General features: G+C 46.4%; 1 protein-coding gene across 3 annotated transcripts in view; it reads left to right on the top strand.

Moving 5' to 3' along the window:
• The window catches only part of OSBPL3 (oxysterol binding protein like 3), a 1,742,686-nt gene extending 1,729,641 nt beyond the window's left edge, over nucleotides 1-13,045 (top strand). For 2 of the 3 annotated variants that reach the window (XM_069648200.1, XM_069648199.1), the window contains one exon: nucleotides 12,447-13,045. In XM_069648200.1, the coding sequence (XP_069504301.1) occupies nucleotides 12,447-12,543 (97 nt within the window). In that variant the 3' untranslated portion in view covers nucleotides 12,544-13,045. The remainder of the gene's footprint in view (nucleotides 1-12,446) is intronic. The other variant, XM_069648201.1, reaches the window with a different exon arrangement.
• Nucleotides 13,046-20,079: the final 7,034 nt, after the last annotated feature.

Here is a 20,079-nt window from a genome sequence, read left to right as displayed (position 1 = left end):
TCCCCCCATTTCTTTCAGATTTATATTTTATTAAGTTTTCAACCTACTTACAACAGGTAATACGCAATTCGGGGGTGTTGGAATTCGCAGTAGCCCAAAACTAAACACCAGAAGAGAAAACTTTCCACCCCCCTCTTTTGTCCCCCCCCTACCCTGGTACATTCCATGCCTATGTAAATAACCCCCCTGCATCCATAGCGACATATTACTACAAGAAATATCCAGTCTTTAAGGTCCGCATTGCATCCCCTCCTGTATGAATCACCTCTTAACTGTTGGAATACACCCTTCTGCAATTCCTCTGCGAGGGGCATCCTCACCCCGTACCATATAATATATGTATTATTTAAAGTAACTCCTGTATATTTCGCTTACCCCCTTAAGTCCCCAGGCACCTCCCAATCATACTCTTGGGGGGGTAGAAGGCCTGGTCCATGTATTTCACAATTAATTTGGCCCATTCCATCTCAATAGCACTCCCAAACCATGCAGCCCCCTGTTATTCTTTCCCTCATATACAGGTTCCTAACCACACTGAGCCACTCACTCTTGCAGGAGGGGTCTCCGACTTCCACCTAGTAGCTATGGCAGCCCTTGCTGCTAAAAGGAGTGACCCAGCCATTTTGGGGAGCCTCTTATATCTCCCCCCCCCTTCCTTTTGCAACCCAAACAAAACCATAAGGGGAGATTTTGTCCGGGCAATTCCGTCTAGGCCCCTTATCCACCCTAAGATCTCATCCCAAAAGACCTGAACCCTCGGACAGTCCCACCACATATGCCAATAATCGGCATCCCTTCCACACCTCCTCCAGCACACGGGGCTTGTATTTGGAAACATCCTGGAGAGCCTGACTGGATCGTAATGCCACGTATGGAGTAGCTTAATGGAGTGAAGTTTGTATTGGCAAGAGACTGATGTCTGTGCTACACCCCTGCACAATCCATCCAATAGGTCAATTTCAATAGTGTTCCCAAAGTCGCGCCCACATCGCCCTCTTCACTTATCAGTGGAGCCCTTACTCCGTCCATCCATGGCCCCATACATTGAAAATATCAACCCATGCATTTCTATCCTCTTATCTAGTAGCGATTCAAAGGGCGTGAGTTCCCTCTGTATCCTTTCTTTAAATTGCGTTCTACTGAGGGCCCCTTTCAGCTGTAGGTATGTGAACACAGATAGCTTGCCAATTCCCAGTGATTCCTCCAGATCAGTTATGGTGATAAAATTGCCCTCTCCCCAGAGTTGGCCAATCCTTTCAAGTCCGGCCTCATACCATTCCTGGAATCTCTCTGGGTTCGATATCAAGTCCCGTACCCCCAGGACCCATAAATGTCCCAGTTGTTGTTTCCATATATCCCACAGGGTGCCCACAATAGGGTGTTCCCGATTCCTCAAAGGGATTCTATTTCTAGGGATCCATAACCACTCGCCCACAGTAGCCGGGTGCAACAGTAAGTTATCCAGCCCAATCCACAAGGTCCCGCTGGGAGCAAAGATGAGGTATGAGGACTCGTAGCTGCGCAGCGTGGTAATATAGCTTTGTCTGGGAGACCCACCCCCCTTTCCTTTGGGTAACTAACGTCTCTCTAGGGATACTTGCCTTTTTCCCCTGCCAGAGACACCTTGAAAGAGCACACCGAATCTCCCTAAAGAACCCCTCAGGCACGTGAATTGGAAGCATCTGGAACGCATAGAGAATCCTAGGGAGAACCACCATTTTGACCCCATTGAGATGCCCCAACCAATAGATCGTTAACTTTCGCCATTTCGTCCTCCCTTATTTTCTGCATCAGTGGGGGGAAATTCGCCTCATATAATTCCCTGCAAGTCCTCATAATATTTATACCCAGGTATCTCATCTTGCTCAGACTTATCTGCAACCACAGTGGTGTAAGCCTGTCTACTTCCCCGTCTCTCCTTTGATCTAAGGGGAAAAGCAGGAACTTGGGTCTATTAATTTTAAGTCCCGCCCACCAGCCATATTGTTCAATCAGTGAAAGCACAGCGGGTATGAATTGCTGTGGATCCTTCACATACAGAAGCATGTCATCTTCATATAATGCAATTTTGTATTCCATCCCCCCCAACCTGGAATCCCACCACTCCTGGGTCGTCCCTAATCTTTTGGGCTAGGGGTCCTAACGAAAGTGCAAACAATATCGGGGATAGCGGGCAGCCCTGCCTCGTTCCTCTACCCAGTTTGAACCATTTGGAGTATCCCCCATGCACAATAACACTCGCTCTGGGGGACGCATAGAGAGCCATTATACCCTAGAGCAGTGGTCTACAAACTTTTTTGGCATGGGCCCCCCCTGAGCAAAGTTTGGGCAGGCCGGGCCCCCGAAAAGTGCCAGATGGACAGTATGTAGAAATCGCTATGAACGTTTGCGTGCCGTCACCGCACCCTACTCACAGTAAAGACCCTGGGCTCTCCCCACCCTACTCCCACGACTATCCCAGTGCTGACGCCCATCCTGCTCCCACCACAGTCCCATAACACAAGCATACACACATCGATACACATTTAAATAAAAAATAAATTGTCATAAACTTACCTCGTGGAGGGGCCTGCGTGTGGTTTCTAAAATGCCCCGCTCCAGGTTGCTCTGCCCGTGTGGGCGAAGAGGCGCAGGAGCACCCCCTCGCACATGCATACATGCAGTGCCCCAGCCAGCATTTCCAATGAGCTATGCAAGGCTGGCGAAGCAAAACACCCCCAGCGTTGCATGGCTCAGTGATCATGTGCGGCTGGGGAAATGAACTGTCGAAGGCAAACAGTGTTTCCCTTTGACAGTTCACCCAGCCCAGGAGCACTCCCTCAGCTGGAAAAAGCAGCTGAGGGAGTGCTCAGTGTTTCACTGAGCTGGCTCCTCCATAATGGGTGAGGTGGCCAGTGGGTGGACACCCCCTGACCCATTATGGATGAGCCGGCAGGCTTGGACTGGCCTATTGGGCAATAGGGTGATGACCGTACCAAAAATGCAAAATGCTAGTGTAGGCCAGTCAAAATGGGCTACTTTTTTCACCAATTTGGGCCACTTTGAGGAGTTACTTCACTATGCAGCTAGTGGTTTTGACTATTGTTACTGAATAAATATTCTTTAAATATCACAATTTGTTTACATTTGAACAAAAAACAACCCCTTGGGTACTATTCAAACAGCCTGTGACTAAAGGACTGAATATCCATTTGCAACTGCTGGCCATTTTTTCATTGGTGCCTAAGACTGTTATGGTCCAGTCTGACCATGTGAGCTTTCCCTTCCCATTTCCTCCAATCTAAAAAAAAAAAAAAAATTCTTTTTTTGCATTTCATGCTGGCCTCTGGCGTCCCCCCTGGGATGCAGCCGCGCCCCCCTGGGGGGGCGCGCCCCTCAGTTTGAAGACCTCTGCCCTAGAGCAAGCTCCCCCTATATCAATTTCTTTCAAGGACAGCCTTAAGAAAGCTCCACTCCCACCCTGACAAAAGCCTTCTCGGCATTGAGTGATAGAAGGGTCGGGTCCCCTGCCATACCCTGGGCTGTGTGGATCATATGAAGGGTCTTCCGCATCATGTCCGCCCCTCTTTCTCCACTTGACGAATCCCACCTGATCCTGGTGAACTAGAGTCGGCACATAACCCTCCAGTCTAGTCGCCAAGATGCGAGTAAACATTTTTGCATCTAAGTTCAGTAGGGAAATCGGGTGGTAGGATGCACATCCCTGGGGGTCCTTCCCTCTTTGTGTATTACAGTGATGAGGGCCCTCCCGAATGATTCCGATGCCTTCCCCGTAGTCAATATTTTGTTGAACAATTCTGTCATAAACGGTGAAAGGAAAGACTTATAGAACCCTGCCAAATAACCATCCTCCCCCCGCCCTCTTGACCTCTTCTTCCGTCAGGGGGGCATTTAGTGCCTCTGATTCCATGTGAGACAGTTTGGGAAGCTTAATCCCAGCAAGGTACCCGGCTGGGTCCTCCGCTTTCCATCTCACGTCTGAGGAATACATTGTCTCATAAAAGGTTGAAAATGCTTCTGCTACCCCATTTCCCAGTGAGGCAGTCTCCCCATTTGCTCCATCAATTTCCTTAACCCACCTCTCAGCACGTTGCCCTCTCAACCTAGCCGCCAGTAGTGCATCCGCTTTATGCTCCTTCTCATAGAACTTTTGCTTCAGATACTGGATGTTACGGAGTATCTTCCCTTCTTCCAGTAGGCGGAGTTCCTCTTGTTTACCCCTTGCAGCCGCTATATGTTCCCTCTCGTCTTTCGGACCGCTCATTAGCTATTTTATCCAACCGCTGAAATTCCTCCTGCAGCCTACCTTCTATCAATGCCCGTTCCCTTTTCTTCCTTGCCCCTTCTCTAATTAGAATTTCTCTCCATATAGCCTTTCCCGCCTCCCATACAATGTCCTGTGCAACCTCCCCTTTGTGATTGGTTTTGAAATATTCCCTGATTTCCTCCCCCAGTTCAGTGTGGAATATGAGGTCCTTCCAAAGCGATTCATTGCACCTCCACTTCATCCCCTTTGGTGTCAGTCCCCCCCATTGGAATTTGACTATGACCATGCCGTGGTCAGACCACGAAATCGGTGTCATCTCAGAGCCTATGGCTTCTTCCCACAATTCCCTCGATATGTAGATATAATCTATCCTAGAGTATGTGCCATGTGGGGATGAATAAAAAGTGTATCCCTCTCATGGGTATGGAAGTGTCTCCATATATCTCTCATCCCATATCCCATTAATGCTTCCTGGAATTCCCTGTGTCCCGGCCCGGGTGGGTCTTGTACCGTGTCATGTAGTGTCTGCCGATCTAATTCCTTATCTGCCCATATATTAAAGTCCCCCCCCGGTAATGAGGTGGCCTGTGCTCTCTACCAGTATCTTTGCTAGAGCATTCCTCAAAAATCTGAGCTGACCCTAGTTTGGGGCATACACCATTGCAAACGAGAACCCCATTCCCCTGATCTTGCCCGAGACCAGCAGAGCCCGTCCCTCCACATCCGACAAGGTCTTAACATGTTCCATTCTCAGCGATCTGTTCACCAGGATCCCCACCCCTGCCTTCCTCAGTGGGTCTAAGCCCTAGAATTGGCTGCCTATCTGTAAACAGGGGATATTCCTCTCGTCTCCCTTCGAGAATCTGGTCTCCTGCAGGAACAATACGTCCAGTCTCGATCTCCGGAACGCTCTCGCTACCATTGACCTTTTGGTTGGTGAATTGAGCCCTTTAACATTCAGAGTGCCCACTTTCATAAAATCCCCTTGGGAAGCCCCTTGCACTTTAGCCATCACCTTCTATCCGTAGAGGTTCTCAGTTCATGCCGGCCAATAGGGGTGCGGACTACTCCATAGACTTTGCCATGGGGTTCTGTGTAGAAATATGTGTCTGTACCAGCGGTTCCCTCCCTCTCACTCCTCACTCTTCCATCCCCTCCCCCCTCCTTTCACCTCCCACAGGCCCCCTCAGGCATCCGGCCGCTCCCAGGAAAAGGCCCCAGGGTAGTACCTAACCACCAGATGTCCCAGTCCCCCAGGCCCATTCTTATCAAACCAATTGCCATAGAAACAGGATCTCCATTCCCGGACCCCCATCAGGTCCAGTCCAAATGGGAGCAACCTCCCGTAATAATCTCCAACTGAACCATGGGTCAATATATTGTTATGTCTCAGCCACTGGTGAGGTGCCCAACTTCCTATATTTCCGGGATCCTGGGATGCGTCTCCTCCTCGGGCCTTTCACCTGCTAGCAGCCCTCCCCCTTGTTTTCCCTTGATGTATGCGGTCCTTCCTCCGAACCCATGAGCTCCCTGGTGATCCTGCATATCTCTTCTTCCGTGGAGAGCCAATGTTTGTGGCTGTCAAATTCAAAGAAGAGGGCAAATGGGAGCCCGCACCTGTATCGCACCCCTTTCTCATTGAGCCACCTCGTGAGGGGGGAACCAGAGGCGCCTCTATGAGAGGGTGAGCGAGGAGAGGTCCTGAAAAACCATGATCCTTGCTGAACCGTACTTCACCAATCCCTTTGCCCTAGCCCTTTCCAGGATCTTAAGCCTGTCGCTATAGTTGTGAAAGTGGGCTAGGACTGATCTGTGGCCTCCTGCTGTACCTCTAGCCCTACGGACCCTTTCAATCGTGGCTTTGTCCGCAGAGTCACTGTTAAGATGAGTTTTGTGATCTCTTAAAGGGACCTCTGCAAGTAGACCTCAGTTTCACCCTCTCTTTCCGGGATCCCAAAGATACAGAGGTTGTTTCGCTTCTCTCGACTTAGGTCGTCCATCTTGAGTAGTATCTCATCCTCTCTCCTCTGCACCTCCAAGAGATGAACATCCATCTGGGAGGACTGGTTGTGCTCCACCTCCTTGAGCCTTTCTTCCATCTTGTAAATTCTTTTGGGGATTTTGTCCACCCTTCCACCTATGTATACTCATATTCCTAATCTTGTCCATGAGTGCTGCAATGTCCTTCTTTGTCGCCGCCGATTCCTCATTGGTCTGTGATGTGGTGGCCATGTCGGCTTGGTACTCCATGTCCAATTTCGGTATGTATCTAAAGTTCACAAGGTTGGCCCTTGGGTTCATGTGCCACTCCCCAACCCTGTTTGTGCTCCTCGGGACCGTTGTTGGTTCCAGCGCTAGAATGTATCCACCTTAGTGCCTTATGTTGTCTGGACTTCAGTCGTCCTCTGTGTGCCGGGATCCCGTAGTAGGATCAATTCAAGGATTCCCTAAGGTTGCACTATTCAGAGAAACCACACCATGGCCTGTGTCGTTGGGGGCCCACACCTCACTAGTCTACCGCTGTTCTTCCCTGCTTGGTGTGTCCCTCATGAACCAACCGGTGCCGTGCCCAGATTACAGGTCCTTGGGTAACGTAGTGGATCCAGCGGCCAATGTGTCACTTGGGATTCTGATGGAACACGTCCCGCCTCCGGGACCTGGGGGGGGGTCAAGAGCCCCCCTGAAGCCTCGCAGTCCCACTGGTCCTGGCCTGGTTCACAATAACACAGTGCTACAGGGATCACCCTGGGGTCCCCGGAATGATACCCCTTGTCAGTAGGGGAGCCCTCAGACCTCCACCGGACCCCAGGCACAGGTATTATAACCTTCACTCCCCGGCAATGAGGTGTGGGGGGCCAGTTAGTCTCAACCGTCAGCCCTTATACTGCCATAATTGTTCCAAACAGTTTTATCCCTCGGGGGAGGGCGGACAGCCCTCGCCCCCCTATTCTCCATTGCCCCATCCCCCCTCGGGGGGGGGGGCAGTACCACCACCTCTGTGTCTCTGTAGGTCCTCCGCTGCACCGGGTATAGGAGGGAGGGAGTTAGATGGCGGGCTTGGGTTGGCTGCGTATTGTGATTCCTCTGTTACCTCCGATACATGTGAAGGAGAGCCTGACTTCCAGATACTGGTACTGGCGGTCCTACTTTAGGACTCTATTGTTCTTGGATATCAAAGAGTGGGTGTATCACTACGGTCCCCCGGTGGGGGAACTATTTCCTCCATTTTACGATGTCTCGTCTGTGGGCGAGTTCACTCGTCTCCTGGCGCCTTCACCGGGCCTTTCCTGCAGAGCCCATGCAATTCTCCCTAGTGTCGGAGGGCTCTAGCTGGTCTGCAGGCATAGGATTGGGATCCCCCCCACCAGGCTCCCACTCCTCACTCGGCCTTTTTCTTACGTTCGAGCCTGGGGGGGGGGGGAGTCGCACCGCCGACAGGTAAACGGCCACCCAACCCCTGTGGCTCTCCAGCTTCCCTGATTGCCTTCTGTTGTTGGGGGGGGGGGGTGTGGATCAACTATACCCAGATTGGGTCTCCCAGCCTCCTCCTGGGACACCAGCCTCCGCTCCACGTCTGCTTTCAAACGGTGCACCACACGCCGCTCCTTCAGATCCACAGCCAGACAAAGGAACACGCCACAATCCCCGCGCAGCTTCAGGGGTGCCGTTCTCGGGGTCCCTCTGAGCATTTTCTAGCGTTACTTGGCCGGCAGGTGCAGGGGGTATTCACACTTCTGTGGTCTCAGCAGGTCCCAGGGGTGGGGGGCAGACTGCACTTGCTCCGGCCTGGGTCGGGAGAGCAAGCTAACGTCAGCCAGTCATCAGTGAGCCCCCTGGTGGCCTCCTTCCCCCTTTTTTCTTTTTTAAATGTATTATTTATTGGTTTATTTTATTTTAAACCTTATACAAGTAAGAAAATGTAATAACGTGATTGTACATATATTGAATAAAACATATAAAATATAAACATTTAAAAATCCAGTAGACATAATTTAAAAAAAAAATAATCTTAAAATAAATGTAAGATTAGTATACAATTAATATGGAAAAAGCTACAAGCATACAGGCTGTCAAACAAAGGACACATGTCCCACCTATCTTAATACCTTAGTGTTACAAGGTCTAGCCTGCATAAACATTTAACTGCGATAATTATTAGTGCTTTGTTATTTCCGCTATAAAGCCTGCCCCAGAAAATAACCAAGTGTATCCATTCAGGATCATGGACAAATATTGAGAACACTTCCTTCCTCAGGTGATGGAGTGCAGGGCACTTTATCATGCTGTGGTATAGGGGCTCTAGTTCCGATGCATGATTGCAGAATCTGTTAAGATGTTAGGGACATGTTTCTGATACAAGCTATCTCTCTCGTTAAGATGAGGTTGAGTCTAAATCTAAGGAATATATTCCTATAGTGTGCAACCAGACACATCCCCAAGTAACTAGGAACATGCCCATATTTCTTAGTCTCTAAAACAATATCCTTGTACAGTTTATAGTTTACTAGCTGAACTACCCGACTTCGCCCGGGATTTCAATTCTCAGATTTTGAAATCTCTGATCAGTAAGTCTCACTTCAGTTTCTTCAGCAATTTCATTCCTTCGTTGTTCAGCAGCACTAATTCTCTTCACAGCAAGTCGTGTTTGTTTCTTCAGCAGTTGTTGCTTTGTTTTTTTGCAGCACAAATTCTCTATTTGGTAAGTCTTGCTTCAGGTTTTTCAGCACTTTCATTGTTCTGTCTCAAGAGCATGTTGAATTCTATCAGCTTCATGGTCTTGAGATCTTCCTTCTTCAGAATGTTGATCAGGTTTCAGGTTTGATGCGCGATGAAGATCACTTTCTACAAATGACCTATAGATGGCGGTGTAACACCCCCAAACGTAATGCCGAAAAACAAAAAAGATGAATTATCTCTGGAAAGGGATGACCCATCGAGACAGAAATGGTTCCATTAATTCAGCAATGAAATGCAGAATATTCCATGCAAAATTCATGACACCAGACCTCACCGTTCATGAGGAGTTATGCTCTCCTCTCTGGAATCCCCACCATAATCCTTGCCGCACTCAAAGCAGTACTTCACGTCACAGCCACACTTCTCGTCTCTGTCAAAAAATTCAAACACCTTTACCCGCTGCCGAGGGAGCTACACTGCCATACCAGACCAGATCATCTTCAAGACCACATGTAGGATATAGAAAGCTGTTGCAATTCAGGCGCTGGGCTACTTAGCTGAAAAACTGCTCATCGCAGAATCTAGCGCAATTCCAAGAGACGCAACATTGAGATTGTAAACAAAAGAAATGTTGAAAGGAAAACAACATTAAGCAGGCCTTCTTCTGTTACGCATTAGCTCCTTGTCACAACGTCCCAATCCACATCTGCCTGACCGATCACTTCTGCAGTTTACGTAAATACTGAAATGATGCTGTTCAGGCAATTCTTCTGATCGTTCTGTACATTATAGAGCATCATTCGGGCAGATTCACTCTGGGGGAAAGCCCCAGCTTAACCCTTTAGTATTCTCTCAATCATTGTAACACGCTCCACGCTTTTTAGCCATATTTGTTTTATTGACAAACCCTTGTATGCATACAGATGGGTATCAGGTAATATCCCCACCAAAAATATCGCCGTATATATGGTCCTTGGGAACGGCCATAGGTTATATTATTAGTGGGGATAATATTTGGGGTTATTGGGAGCAGGAGTTGCAGGGGTGTACCCCGCAGGTTCCATCCCTTAATATAGCGTCAAAAATATGGCGATATTTTTGTATGGCGATATTTTTGTGAGGATATTAACACATGGAACCTACAAATGTGAATGGAAATGGATGCTACTTGCAAACCGCTCAGCTGCTAGTAGAGAATATGGCAAGAACTGGTGAAAATTGTAAAAGATGAATCCCATTGCACTCAAACGAAAAGCGAAACCATGTCACGGTGTACGTTTATATGGTTTGACATTGACTTTCCTTTCAAAACTTGAATGCAGTCCAGGAGAATGTCTACATGACCGGATCTTCAGGTGCCAATGCGTTAAAATTGTGGGGCTTTAGCGTGAGATGGTGAATAAGACTAGTATTTTGTCGAGAGGTGAGAATTTGGAGGGCATCAGACATTTGCATGAGGTCTTGAGCCCAAATATGCACAGGCCTTGCAGAAAGGTGCAGAAAGTTTTAAACGGGCATGATATGGATTATATACTAAGAAATGACAAATATTGTATTGATGGAGGACATTGAAAAGGCTTTTCCTACCGAATTGCATGAGCAAACGTAGAGGCAAAGAGACCAAATGTAATGTCAGCTGCTGTCACAAAAATGAATCCCTGCAGTGCTACTGGCACAATGGGCCCTTTGCACAGGAGACGCTCATTCTATATTGAGGAACCCTGGAGGGAGGAGGAAGTGGAAAGTAAGGCAGGGCATTATGAATGTTGTATAGAGCCAATTTTTGTATGATTGGTTCCCTGGAGAGTTTCAGGGCTCTTGTCTCACCCACAGTACAATAGAGCATGGTCTTGTTATTCCTGGGACCTCGCTGCCCCTGCATCATCAGGTCCTGCAGATGCGCTTGGCCTGCCCTGCAAATGAGGCTCCCTGCAGTGTTATCCCTAGTGTTTCTGGAAGGGCGGAACGAATAGAGGATGTGTCATGTCCTCCCAGCCTTCAGTGACGTGAGCCAATGATCCAAGTGCTTAGCCTGCAATATGGGACCAGCGAGGGGGAGGATGATGACATCACTTTAAACAGTGCCTTCAGCTGCTGAAAAGAGCGGCTGTTTTCTGAAAAAGGTACTGAAGTCTTGCCAGCAGTTGGGTTGATCAATGAAGACAAGGCACATGAGCAACTAAGCCAGTGAGGATGCAGTTCAGTGTTCATCCAGGAGGAGTAGACGTGTCTTTGCCCTGCGCTCGCTGGTTTGACTTCTGTTTTTCCTTCTAATGCTGGAGCAGGATGTGAGGCTTGTACCCTTAGCTCCTGGCGATGTGAAGAGGGTCCTAACCGGTAGTGATGGTATGGCCAGAAATAAAGAACAGATACAAATTCATGCAGGTGCAGCTTCCTCCTGTTCCTATAATGCAGGAAACAATCTGTCATAAACCACAGAGGTCTCTGTGGACTGAAAGCACACTTATCAAAAAAAGTAAAGTTACAATTAAGTTTCTATCATTATTGTGCTTGCTCTTCCTGCATTTAACCTCACACATAATGTAAAGTGGTCATATATAGCTACCTTTTGCCCTTTTTGGTAGCCTCTCTGCACCTGGCCCTGTAAGAAAAGCGGCAATGAGTCCTTGTTAGATGGGTGTAGAGGGAGGCAGGTATGAAGCTAGGGCTGTTGATGACTGTAGTCTGGAAGGACCTGCGTCCTGTGTCTTTCTGGTTCTATTGGTCTGTCACCTGACTGATATCTGATGATACAGAGGGGAGTGCACAAGATCTGATAAGTGGTCATATTATATTGGTCATTTATATTACACTTAATGCCAGACTCCTCGAGCTTCCAAGCACTAGAAAAATTGATAATGTACAGCAAAGCTAGTCTAGGTGGTGATAAAGTGCTGAGCTGTGGAATATCTCCATTCATTTTGATCTGGTCCTGATGAGCATAAGGCCTCTGCCACCTTGCATTTACCCAGAGCCGCGTTACCCTGACTGGACTTACTTAGAGCATTGCTGTCCTGATTGCACTCCCCTGCCCCCTCCGGCTCCCTGGAACTTCCTCCCCCCTACCCCCTGCACTTTGCATCTCGCACTTGCACAATCTGAATGACACAAGAAATACTAAGATAGTTTGTTTTGTCCTCCCTCTGTCTACTCCCCCTTGTCTCGTCACGCCTAGAAACGTGTGTACATGCGCGTTATAAATGACTTGCCATATATCATGTGTGTGGGCTTTGCGTGTGTGTAGCTTAAGGTGATTTGAGATTTAGAGGCGAGTTAGTTAGTCGGGGAGAAGAGCGCCTAGACAAACGAGGGGAATGCGTTGGTCAACAACCAGGAGCATTATCTAAGTGTTCCGTTACATGTTTGCGCAGTATTGGTTTGATTCTATTTATGTGGCATGGAACCCGACTCGAAAGAAATCCGTTCGTCAACAGTCCTCTGTGGACAAGCTGCATTTGGGTTTGTAGTATGTTTGTATAACTTCTATCTCAATCTCTTTCAGAAAATCTGCTGACGATTCCTGGGTAACCAATGAAACGTACTGGGACTTGAGAAAAGAACCTGGTTTCTCCAAGTTGAACTTTCCCGTTCTTTGGTGAAGGATGCCCAATGCTTCTCTCAGATATCGGCTATAACGGGCATGGTGCAAAGTGATTCGTGATGCCACATACAAGAAGCACCCAGTAAGGACTCCAGCAGTGTGATTATTTGGCATATCTGCATCGTTGACACTGCACCCATAGTCTGGTCAACTGTTGAAAATGAGGAAGGACCAATGGAAGCCACGCAGTGCACTGGCCCAACAGGACCTTCAGAAGAAGGCAACGCATGAGGAATGCGGCAGAAACAAAATCATTTAAATGAGTTGGAATATCACAGAGGAGTCACTCTCCCATATTGGATTTGGATGCACAATTCTGCTTTCTTGCTTCTGCGAATCATCACAGTCCTCATCATTATATCATAAAAGATGTTCTGGTTTTCTTCATGTATGTATGTGTGTGTGTGTATGAGAAGATGCTGCATGCTGGAAATATTTCATGTTTCCGCCTGTCTTCAAAGTATGTTAATGACATGAAATACATAATATTGTCACCCTAATTCACAGTTTTCATGTCATTGCCTTAGATTACATGTTTACAAGCAAAGAGAAACGTCAACTAAAGCTAAGAATGTTATCACATAATCTATAAAACGTATCTAATGGGTAACTATTATTGTCTGAAAGACAAACCAGAGCATTTTGGTGACATTTACAACTACTGACATTTGGTGGTGGTGTTTATCGTGGCACCAGAACTCCTCATTTCCACAATAGGTAACTGCAATATTTGGTTAACCCTTTTGCAACCTTTCTCTGTCAGTCTTTCATTTCACAGACCCCTCTGCGTCCCCCTTTCGCTGTGCTGTATGCGCGTGCGCGCTCTCTCTAGATCTATATGTCTATCCCATTATATGTGCGTGCAACTGCCTCTATAAGGTTGAAACAAGGCCCTACCTTTTTGTTGGTGTTAACGTTGGCTAGTTTTAAAAGGTTCACACCAGATTTACTTTGAGCTGTTTTGCCAAGATGGTGAGGACTGGCCAATCGGGGAGAAGTTGCAGGGTGATGTTTTGTCTTGCCTATTCTTGCCAGCCACGCATAACCTCCAGGACAGATGGGCACTAAATGTGGTGCTTCTTGAAGGGTGGTAGCATTCCATTCAGCAGATTCCAGGTAATCACTGTAAATGATGTAGCAATGAGGTATCTCTCGGGAGGATAACTCAGGGGCAACGTGCTCGCCTTGGAAGCAAGACGACACGGAGCAACACAGGTTCGATCCCCGGGTCTGTGCTTAGAAACCTCTGGGTATTAAGCGCGTTATAAATAACCTATCATATCATATCATATACCCTGATGCTGTGGAAGTGTACATCACTTTGAGGGCCGTCAACGCTTATGTTATGACGCTTCTATACTGTGTCAAACACCATTGAAGTGGTCTTACGGCACCAGGACCTTGTCCAAGAGATTGGCATATTGGCGCCCTAAGTGCCCGGTGTAACCGGAACAATGGCAAGAGCGAGGTGGCAGCGACAATAGCAAGGGGACACCAAACCAAATTGGGTAGATAGGGGTTTGGGTTAGAGGGAAATCGTTGTAGAAGTAGGAGCTGTGTGTAAGAGGGTAGGCAGAGGTTCAGCACGGAATGCTTATCCAGAAGACGTGAAACTCCGACATCATGTCCTAACAAGCATTTTCAAGTGAAGGCAGTATTGGAATTAGTGGGAGCATGGTTGTGATGTGGTCAAAGATGGTCAAAGATGTGCACATGCAACTCTTGAAAAGTGCAGGCCAGCGTTCTCCGGCAGCATTTTTAAAGCATCCCTTTCAAGCCCCAGGGATACTCAAATTTCAATCAGGCCACAAGATTTTAGCATCACAAGTATTCAGCGACAAGACCTTTGGAAATACTTAAACAGAAGTATGTGTAGGCATTGGAGAACCATTAATAACTATAAAAGCATATCATTCATAATGTCTCGTTTCCTCTGCTAACAATGCAATTCAGGTTGAAGTAGGGGAAGCTCCTCCTTCGGGGGCTCTCTTTCTCCCCCACACCACAATTTGCTCAGTCTTTTGCTAGCTTATATCCACAATACTGTGTGGGGGAGTTGCAAGTCGCGGCACGTAGAAGCAGAGGCATTTTTTCGTGCTCCCTTCGCTGCTGTCGATCTTACTTCAGGCACAGGATTCTGCTCAATGACCATTACTAAAACTGAGGAAAAGGGAAATTGTTCTTTTTCTCCCCATCCTCATGCTTAAGTGTTTTTTTTAACAAATACCTCAGCTCACCCGTATTTCCTTGAGCAAATAACAATGCCCTAAAACTTTGCGTTCAGTTAAATTTGCAATATGTTTGCTTCGGATTATTTAAAGAAAGCTCCATTGTCTTAAAAGCGAAATGTCAAGATATACTGAATTCCTGGCTTCTTCAGTCTTATAAACCACTCGATTGCTCGAGCCTCTTTGCTTATCAATGCAGAAGCCCCGGTCTGAAATTAACGCTGTTCTTTCATTACAGCCCAAAGCATATTCTCTCATCCTGTCTGTCTTTCTCTCCATCTCCCCCGTCTCTCCCCCCTTCCCACATTACACATTTATGTAATGCCTAAAAGTGTAAGTGTGAGAGAGAGAGAGAGTGTGTGTGTGTACGCGCGTGGCCTTTGAAATCGCTAGGTGTACAGCCTCATGAAACACCTTGCCTTTAAGCATATTTTACTTATTTCATTTTATACAATTTTCCACTATTCAAAGACTCGAAGACAACACATTTTGTTTTTTAAATTTGAAAACGAGCCGCAGATAATATACCATTTGTTACTATCATGTCACCAGAATGATCTGATTATAATATTAGACCATCATGGGGGATCGGCCATTGTGTTGTTTGCATACGAGAGGAAATGATCTGGCTTTTACTAAATATCACTGGGGAAAGGGAATCCTATTTTTTTAAGACGTCTCAAAAGAAATGCCCTAGGTCCTAGAAACCCCTATTTTCTTCAGTGCAAATTAGCAAACGTGCTTGCATCAGCCTTGGATCTGACGATTCCTCATAGCCCTTTCTTGCCTACCTCAATAGTTTGTGGGCTACTGGCCAGATGCTGAGTCTACAGGCAGGGCAGACTCAAGATTACAGTTCCCCTGTTCCCTTATGTTTGCACTCTTGCAATCTAGAAAAAAGACATGAACACACCTTTTAAAAAAAGCTTAATAACCAAAGTGCCACATTAAAATATGACTTTCATGCATCATATCAAAATGCTAATATGTTGATATATACATGTATATAACTAGAAATATATATATATATATATATATATGTATACATTTATGTAAATCTATTTGTTGGTCAGGAATATCATTTAGAGAGTTGCCTTATATCTGTCCCAAATGTAATTAAATATAGTAGGTGCCTTTCCTCATTCATTGGCATTACCCATCCTGATGTGCAAACTTAGAGGCAGAAGGTTTGAGCTAGCTCCACTCCATTATTGTTTTGTGCTGTATACAGTCATGGCTGAATCATAAACCTTTAGGTTGGCAGTTTCCTTCTTAGTGGAGATGCTTTGGGAGGTCTGTTTGGAAGAAACGTATGAACTTCAATCACACATAGGTACATTTGTATTAAAATATGTCCCTGTCCCCTTAACCTCACTAGGGCTATTTATTCCTTCTGTCCATGCTCGCTCTGATGAAAATAAAGCTGCAATTTGAGAGTGCTTTGATGTGGGTATATTGGATCTCATACCTTTACAGCAGGTGCTATTCCAACCTACAATTCCATTGACTTGATACCCAATGTTATTACTAATTCTGTGCTGCCTTTGTTAATTACTAACCCCGGGGTGGAGCCGAAGGACGTGGATACAGACACTCCTAATCCGATTGAGTTGACAGCTGATGATTTCACTAGTCTCGCGTTTGTCCCCACCAATTACTACCATTGAGTTGGGGCAGGAGATTGTACTCTCACAAACCATCTACTTTGTTGATTTGATGGGGTGATGTTACCAATAACCCCTCATTGTCCTGTCCAGGAGCTAATTCTAGTGTAGGGCAGGAGAATCTGACCATTCCTAAAGCAAAGTCTTATGCTAAACCCCCTAGCCTAAGGGTTTCTCTGTTAAATAGTTGATCTCTTGTGCAGCATGCTCTCAAATTGTCGATCTCCTGGTTGACTCAGGAATGGACCTCCTTGCAGTCATCGGGACTTGGCTTCATGAGGCTGCCAACCATTCTGCTACCCTCGCAACTCCAGAGGGCTACAATCTACATATGGTAGATCAGTTCAGTTCCAGGGGATTAGGGGGTGGCGCTCTTGTTCAAAGGATCCTTTAACATTCACACTACTAATGTGATCTCGCCGGATAGTTGTGATTCCTTATTAGTATTAAATTAAGTTCAAATTAAATTAGTGAAACTTAGTCTAGACCCTCATACTACCATTAGCCTTTTGGTAATGTATAGGCCCCCACACAAAATACCTCGTATTGAACAACAGTTTCTGGCCCTATGTAGGGGAAATACTGAAACACGAATGCCACCTGCTGTTGATGGGGGCAATTTAACCTCTGGGCAGGGAATGATCAAGATACGGAAGCTACTTCTCTCAATGATCTAGCAGGTCTAGGTATTAGCCAGCTGGTGAATACTTTGGTAATGGCCCACAATGTCGCCCTCACAATTGCGATGGCCGAAATGCCTGAACTTTATTTTTTTAAACACCCCCTTTGCACCACTTATATATGTGGGGGTGGTATGGGATATTATAGTAACATGGGGTGTTGTGGGGAGTCTGCCCTCACATATCTATGTGGTGTAAAGGTGGTTTAATAAAAAGAAAGTCGCCATTTTTGGCCCTTGCAATTGTGTGTGGTCACAGTGATCACATAGATCCGAATACTTCTATGCACAGAGAAGGCAACATTCTCGATTGGGTTTTGACCTATAACATCAAGATCACCCCTATCGAGATCACTCCTTGTCCTTGGTCCGACCAGCATTTAATCACCTTTCATCTAATACTGCCAGCGAGCCTACCTCATAGGGCTGCCCCTCTAAAAAGAACCAAAAAGGTCGGAAACCCTAAGAATGTTACACCACAGGCTCTAGGGAGCTTGATGGCATCTCATTTTTCCAGATTACACCTATCCACCAAGGTTGAGTACCTGGTTACGCAATTCCAACAGGTCATCCATGTGGCTGTCGATATGCTTGCTCCTGCTCGGGTGAAGACCATTAAAATTGGTTTAAAGAAAAATACATGGTTCAATAATGAGGTTATTACATATAGGAAACAGACGTGAGCAGGAAAACCTGCATGGCTAAAAATTCCTTTTCCTGACACCTTGCTCAGCTACAAAAAGGCAGTGGCCGACGACAAGTGAGCCATCCTGTCTGCAACACAGGCCAATTACTATTTCAGACTTCTGGAGGCAAAACCTAGCTGGAGAGAGCTGTTTCCCTTCTTGTTCGAGAACTTGAAGGGAAGAACAAGAGGCCTGAGATTGAGTAAAGTGACTCCTGGTGCAATCAAACCAGGATGAATTAACTAGGAAAATATCTTCGCATAAAACAAACTATAAGAGCCAGTCTAACGACTCTGGACCATTCCACCTCTTGTCCAGATGACTTTCCTGGTTGCATAGATCTGACGCCCCTTGCAAATCAGCTTAGGTTTTCCTTTAACCAAGTGTCTGAGAGCGAAGTTTATACCATAAGAGGCATGAAACCCACCTCTTGTCTCGGAGATGCTTGCCCTGCGAGCATTATCCTGGACACTGAGGCCCTTATTCCCTGGATTACCAGGATTTGTAATGTCTCCTTCGCCAAATCACCTGTTCCATACTCCCTTAAGGAGGCATGGGTTACTCTGCGCCTGAAAAAGTTCAGTCGCGACCCTGCAGCAGTTGGCAATTATTGGCCAATTACCAACATCGCCTTCCTCCTGAAAATCTTGGATAGGGTAGCCTATATCCAGCTGCAGGGATTTTTTGAGACCCATAACTTGTTGGGGGTGCAACAATCATGCTTTTAAACCAGGCACAGGACTGCTTTGCTTTATTTCAAATCTAATATCGCAAGCAATATTGACACTGGTCGCAAATCACTGCTGATGCTCCTCTACCTTTCAGCTGCTTTCAACCTGCTGGATCCCTCTCTGCTCATCAAAAGACTGGTTGAAATTGGAAGATGAGAACAAACTCCTGCAGATTGGATTGAATCTTTCTTCGGTCCCCGGCTGAGTAGGGTAGCAGTGGGTGATTTTTAGACCTTTCCTATCCATGTTACTTGTGGGGTTCCTGTTTCTTCCCCACGTTGTTCCACATCTTTACAAGGCCCCTGTTTGATCTACTTGATGGTTTGGGGGTCTGATACACAAATTACATGAATGCAACACAGATTCTTCTAGAATTATCTGGTGACCATGCTTCTAACACCGTGGCTATTAATACAATCTTTGCCTCAATTCAATCTTGGATGGCATTGAACTCGTTGGCATTGAACAATGCTGATCATCGGCTTTGGCCCCAGGCTAAGAAAACTAGATCCCTGCTATAGCAACATTATAATCTCTGGATGCTCCATCGAAGTGTCTACCCATGTAAAAACTTTGGGCGTATTTTCTGACTCGAAGCTGTCTCAACAAACATACCTCCCATCTCTGTTCCTCCTGTGCCTACCTTAACAACCTGCTTTGGCAAATTCGCCCCTACCTCTCTGAGGAGAATAGAGCTGTTGTTGCATCAGCCCTCATCAACTCTAAACTCGACTACTGTAATATTCTATTGGCTGGTATTTCCTCCTCAAGAACAAATAAGCTGCAGAATCCTCAGAATGGGACTGTACAGGCTGTCTGTGGTCTGGACAAACCGCATCAAGTCTCTGCTGCCAGGCGTAATTTGCAATGGCTTCCAGTAAAGTACTGATTCCTCCATAAAGCACTTACATTGACACATACATGTCTTCATGGCTCTGCGCCCAAATATCTTACCAAACAACTTATTTTTGCAACATCCGGATAGTTTTATGATCCAACGACTCTCAATTGTTAGCTTTGCCACTGTGCAATTTGCAAAACTATGGGGGAGTTGGGAATTTGGCTGCATGGCTAGAATGAGTTTCCCTTTACTTTGAGGTTGCAAAGCAATCAAGACTCATCTCTTTAATAAAGGAGTGAGCTAGTTTCAGTCCTTGGGATGGCTCCCTCTGATTCTTCTTTGTATGTATTCTTGTTTTGTGTGCGCCCTGAGGCCGCCTTGCATATCGGCACGTTATAAGCAGTAAAGTAAAGTACTATTGTTACTCCAAAGGTTCCCAGACATGTGGCCATTGATTTGGTGTAACTCGGCCTCCTTTGATATCAAAGCCTGTGCGTGAAGGACTGACCCACAATCAAAAGCTGCACTACCTCATTTTGCAACTGCCTCATAACCCCACATTACTCCAGTTTTTGAATCCCCACATTGGTAATGGCGATATGATATGATATTTTATTTGTATCGCGCTCGTGCACAAGGAAGGGGGGGGTCCTTATGCATTGGTAAACACAATGCTCTTCCAGCACTTCTGCTTTGCTCCTCATC

This window comes from Ambystoma mexicanum, chromosome 2q (genome assembly GCF_040938575.1).
Source record: "Ambystoma mexicanum isolate Mex_15411 chromosome 2q, UKY_AmexF1_1, whole genome shotgun sequence".
Lineage (NCBI taxonomy): Eukaryota > Metazoa > Chordata > Amphibia > Caudata > Ambystomatidae > Ambystoma > Ambystoma mexicanum.
The sequence above is the reverse complement of the archived record's forward strand: the minus strand, read 5'-3'. Positions and strand labels throughout refer to the sequence as shown.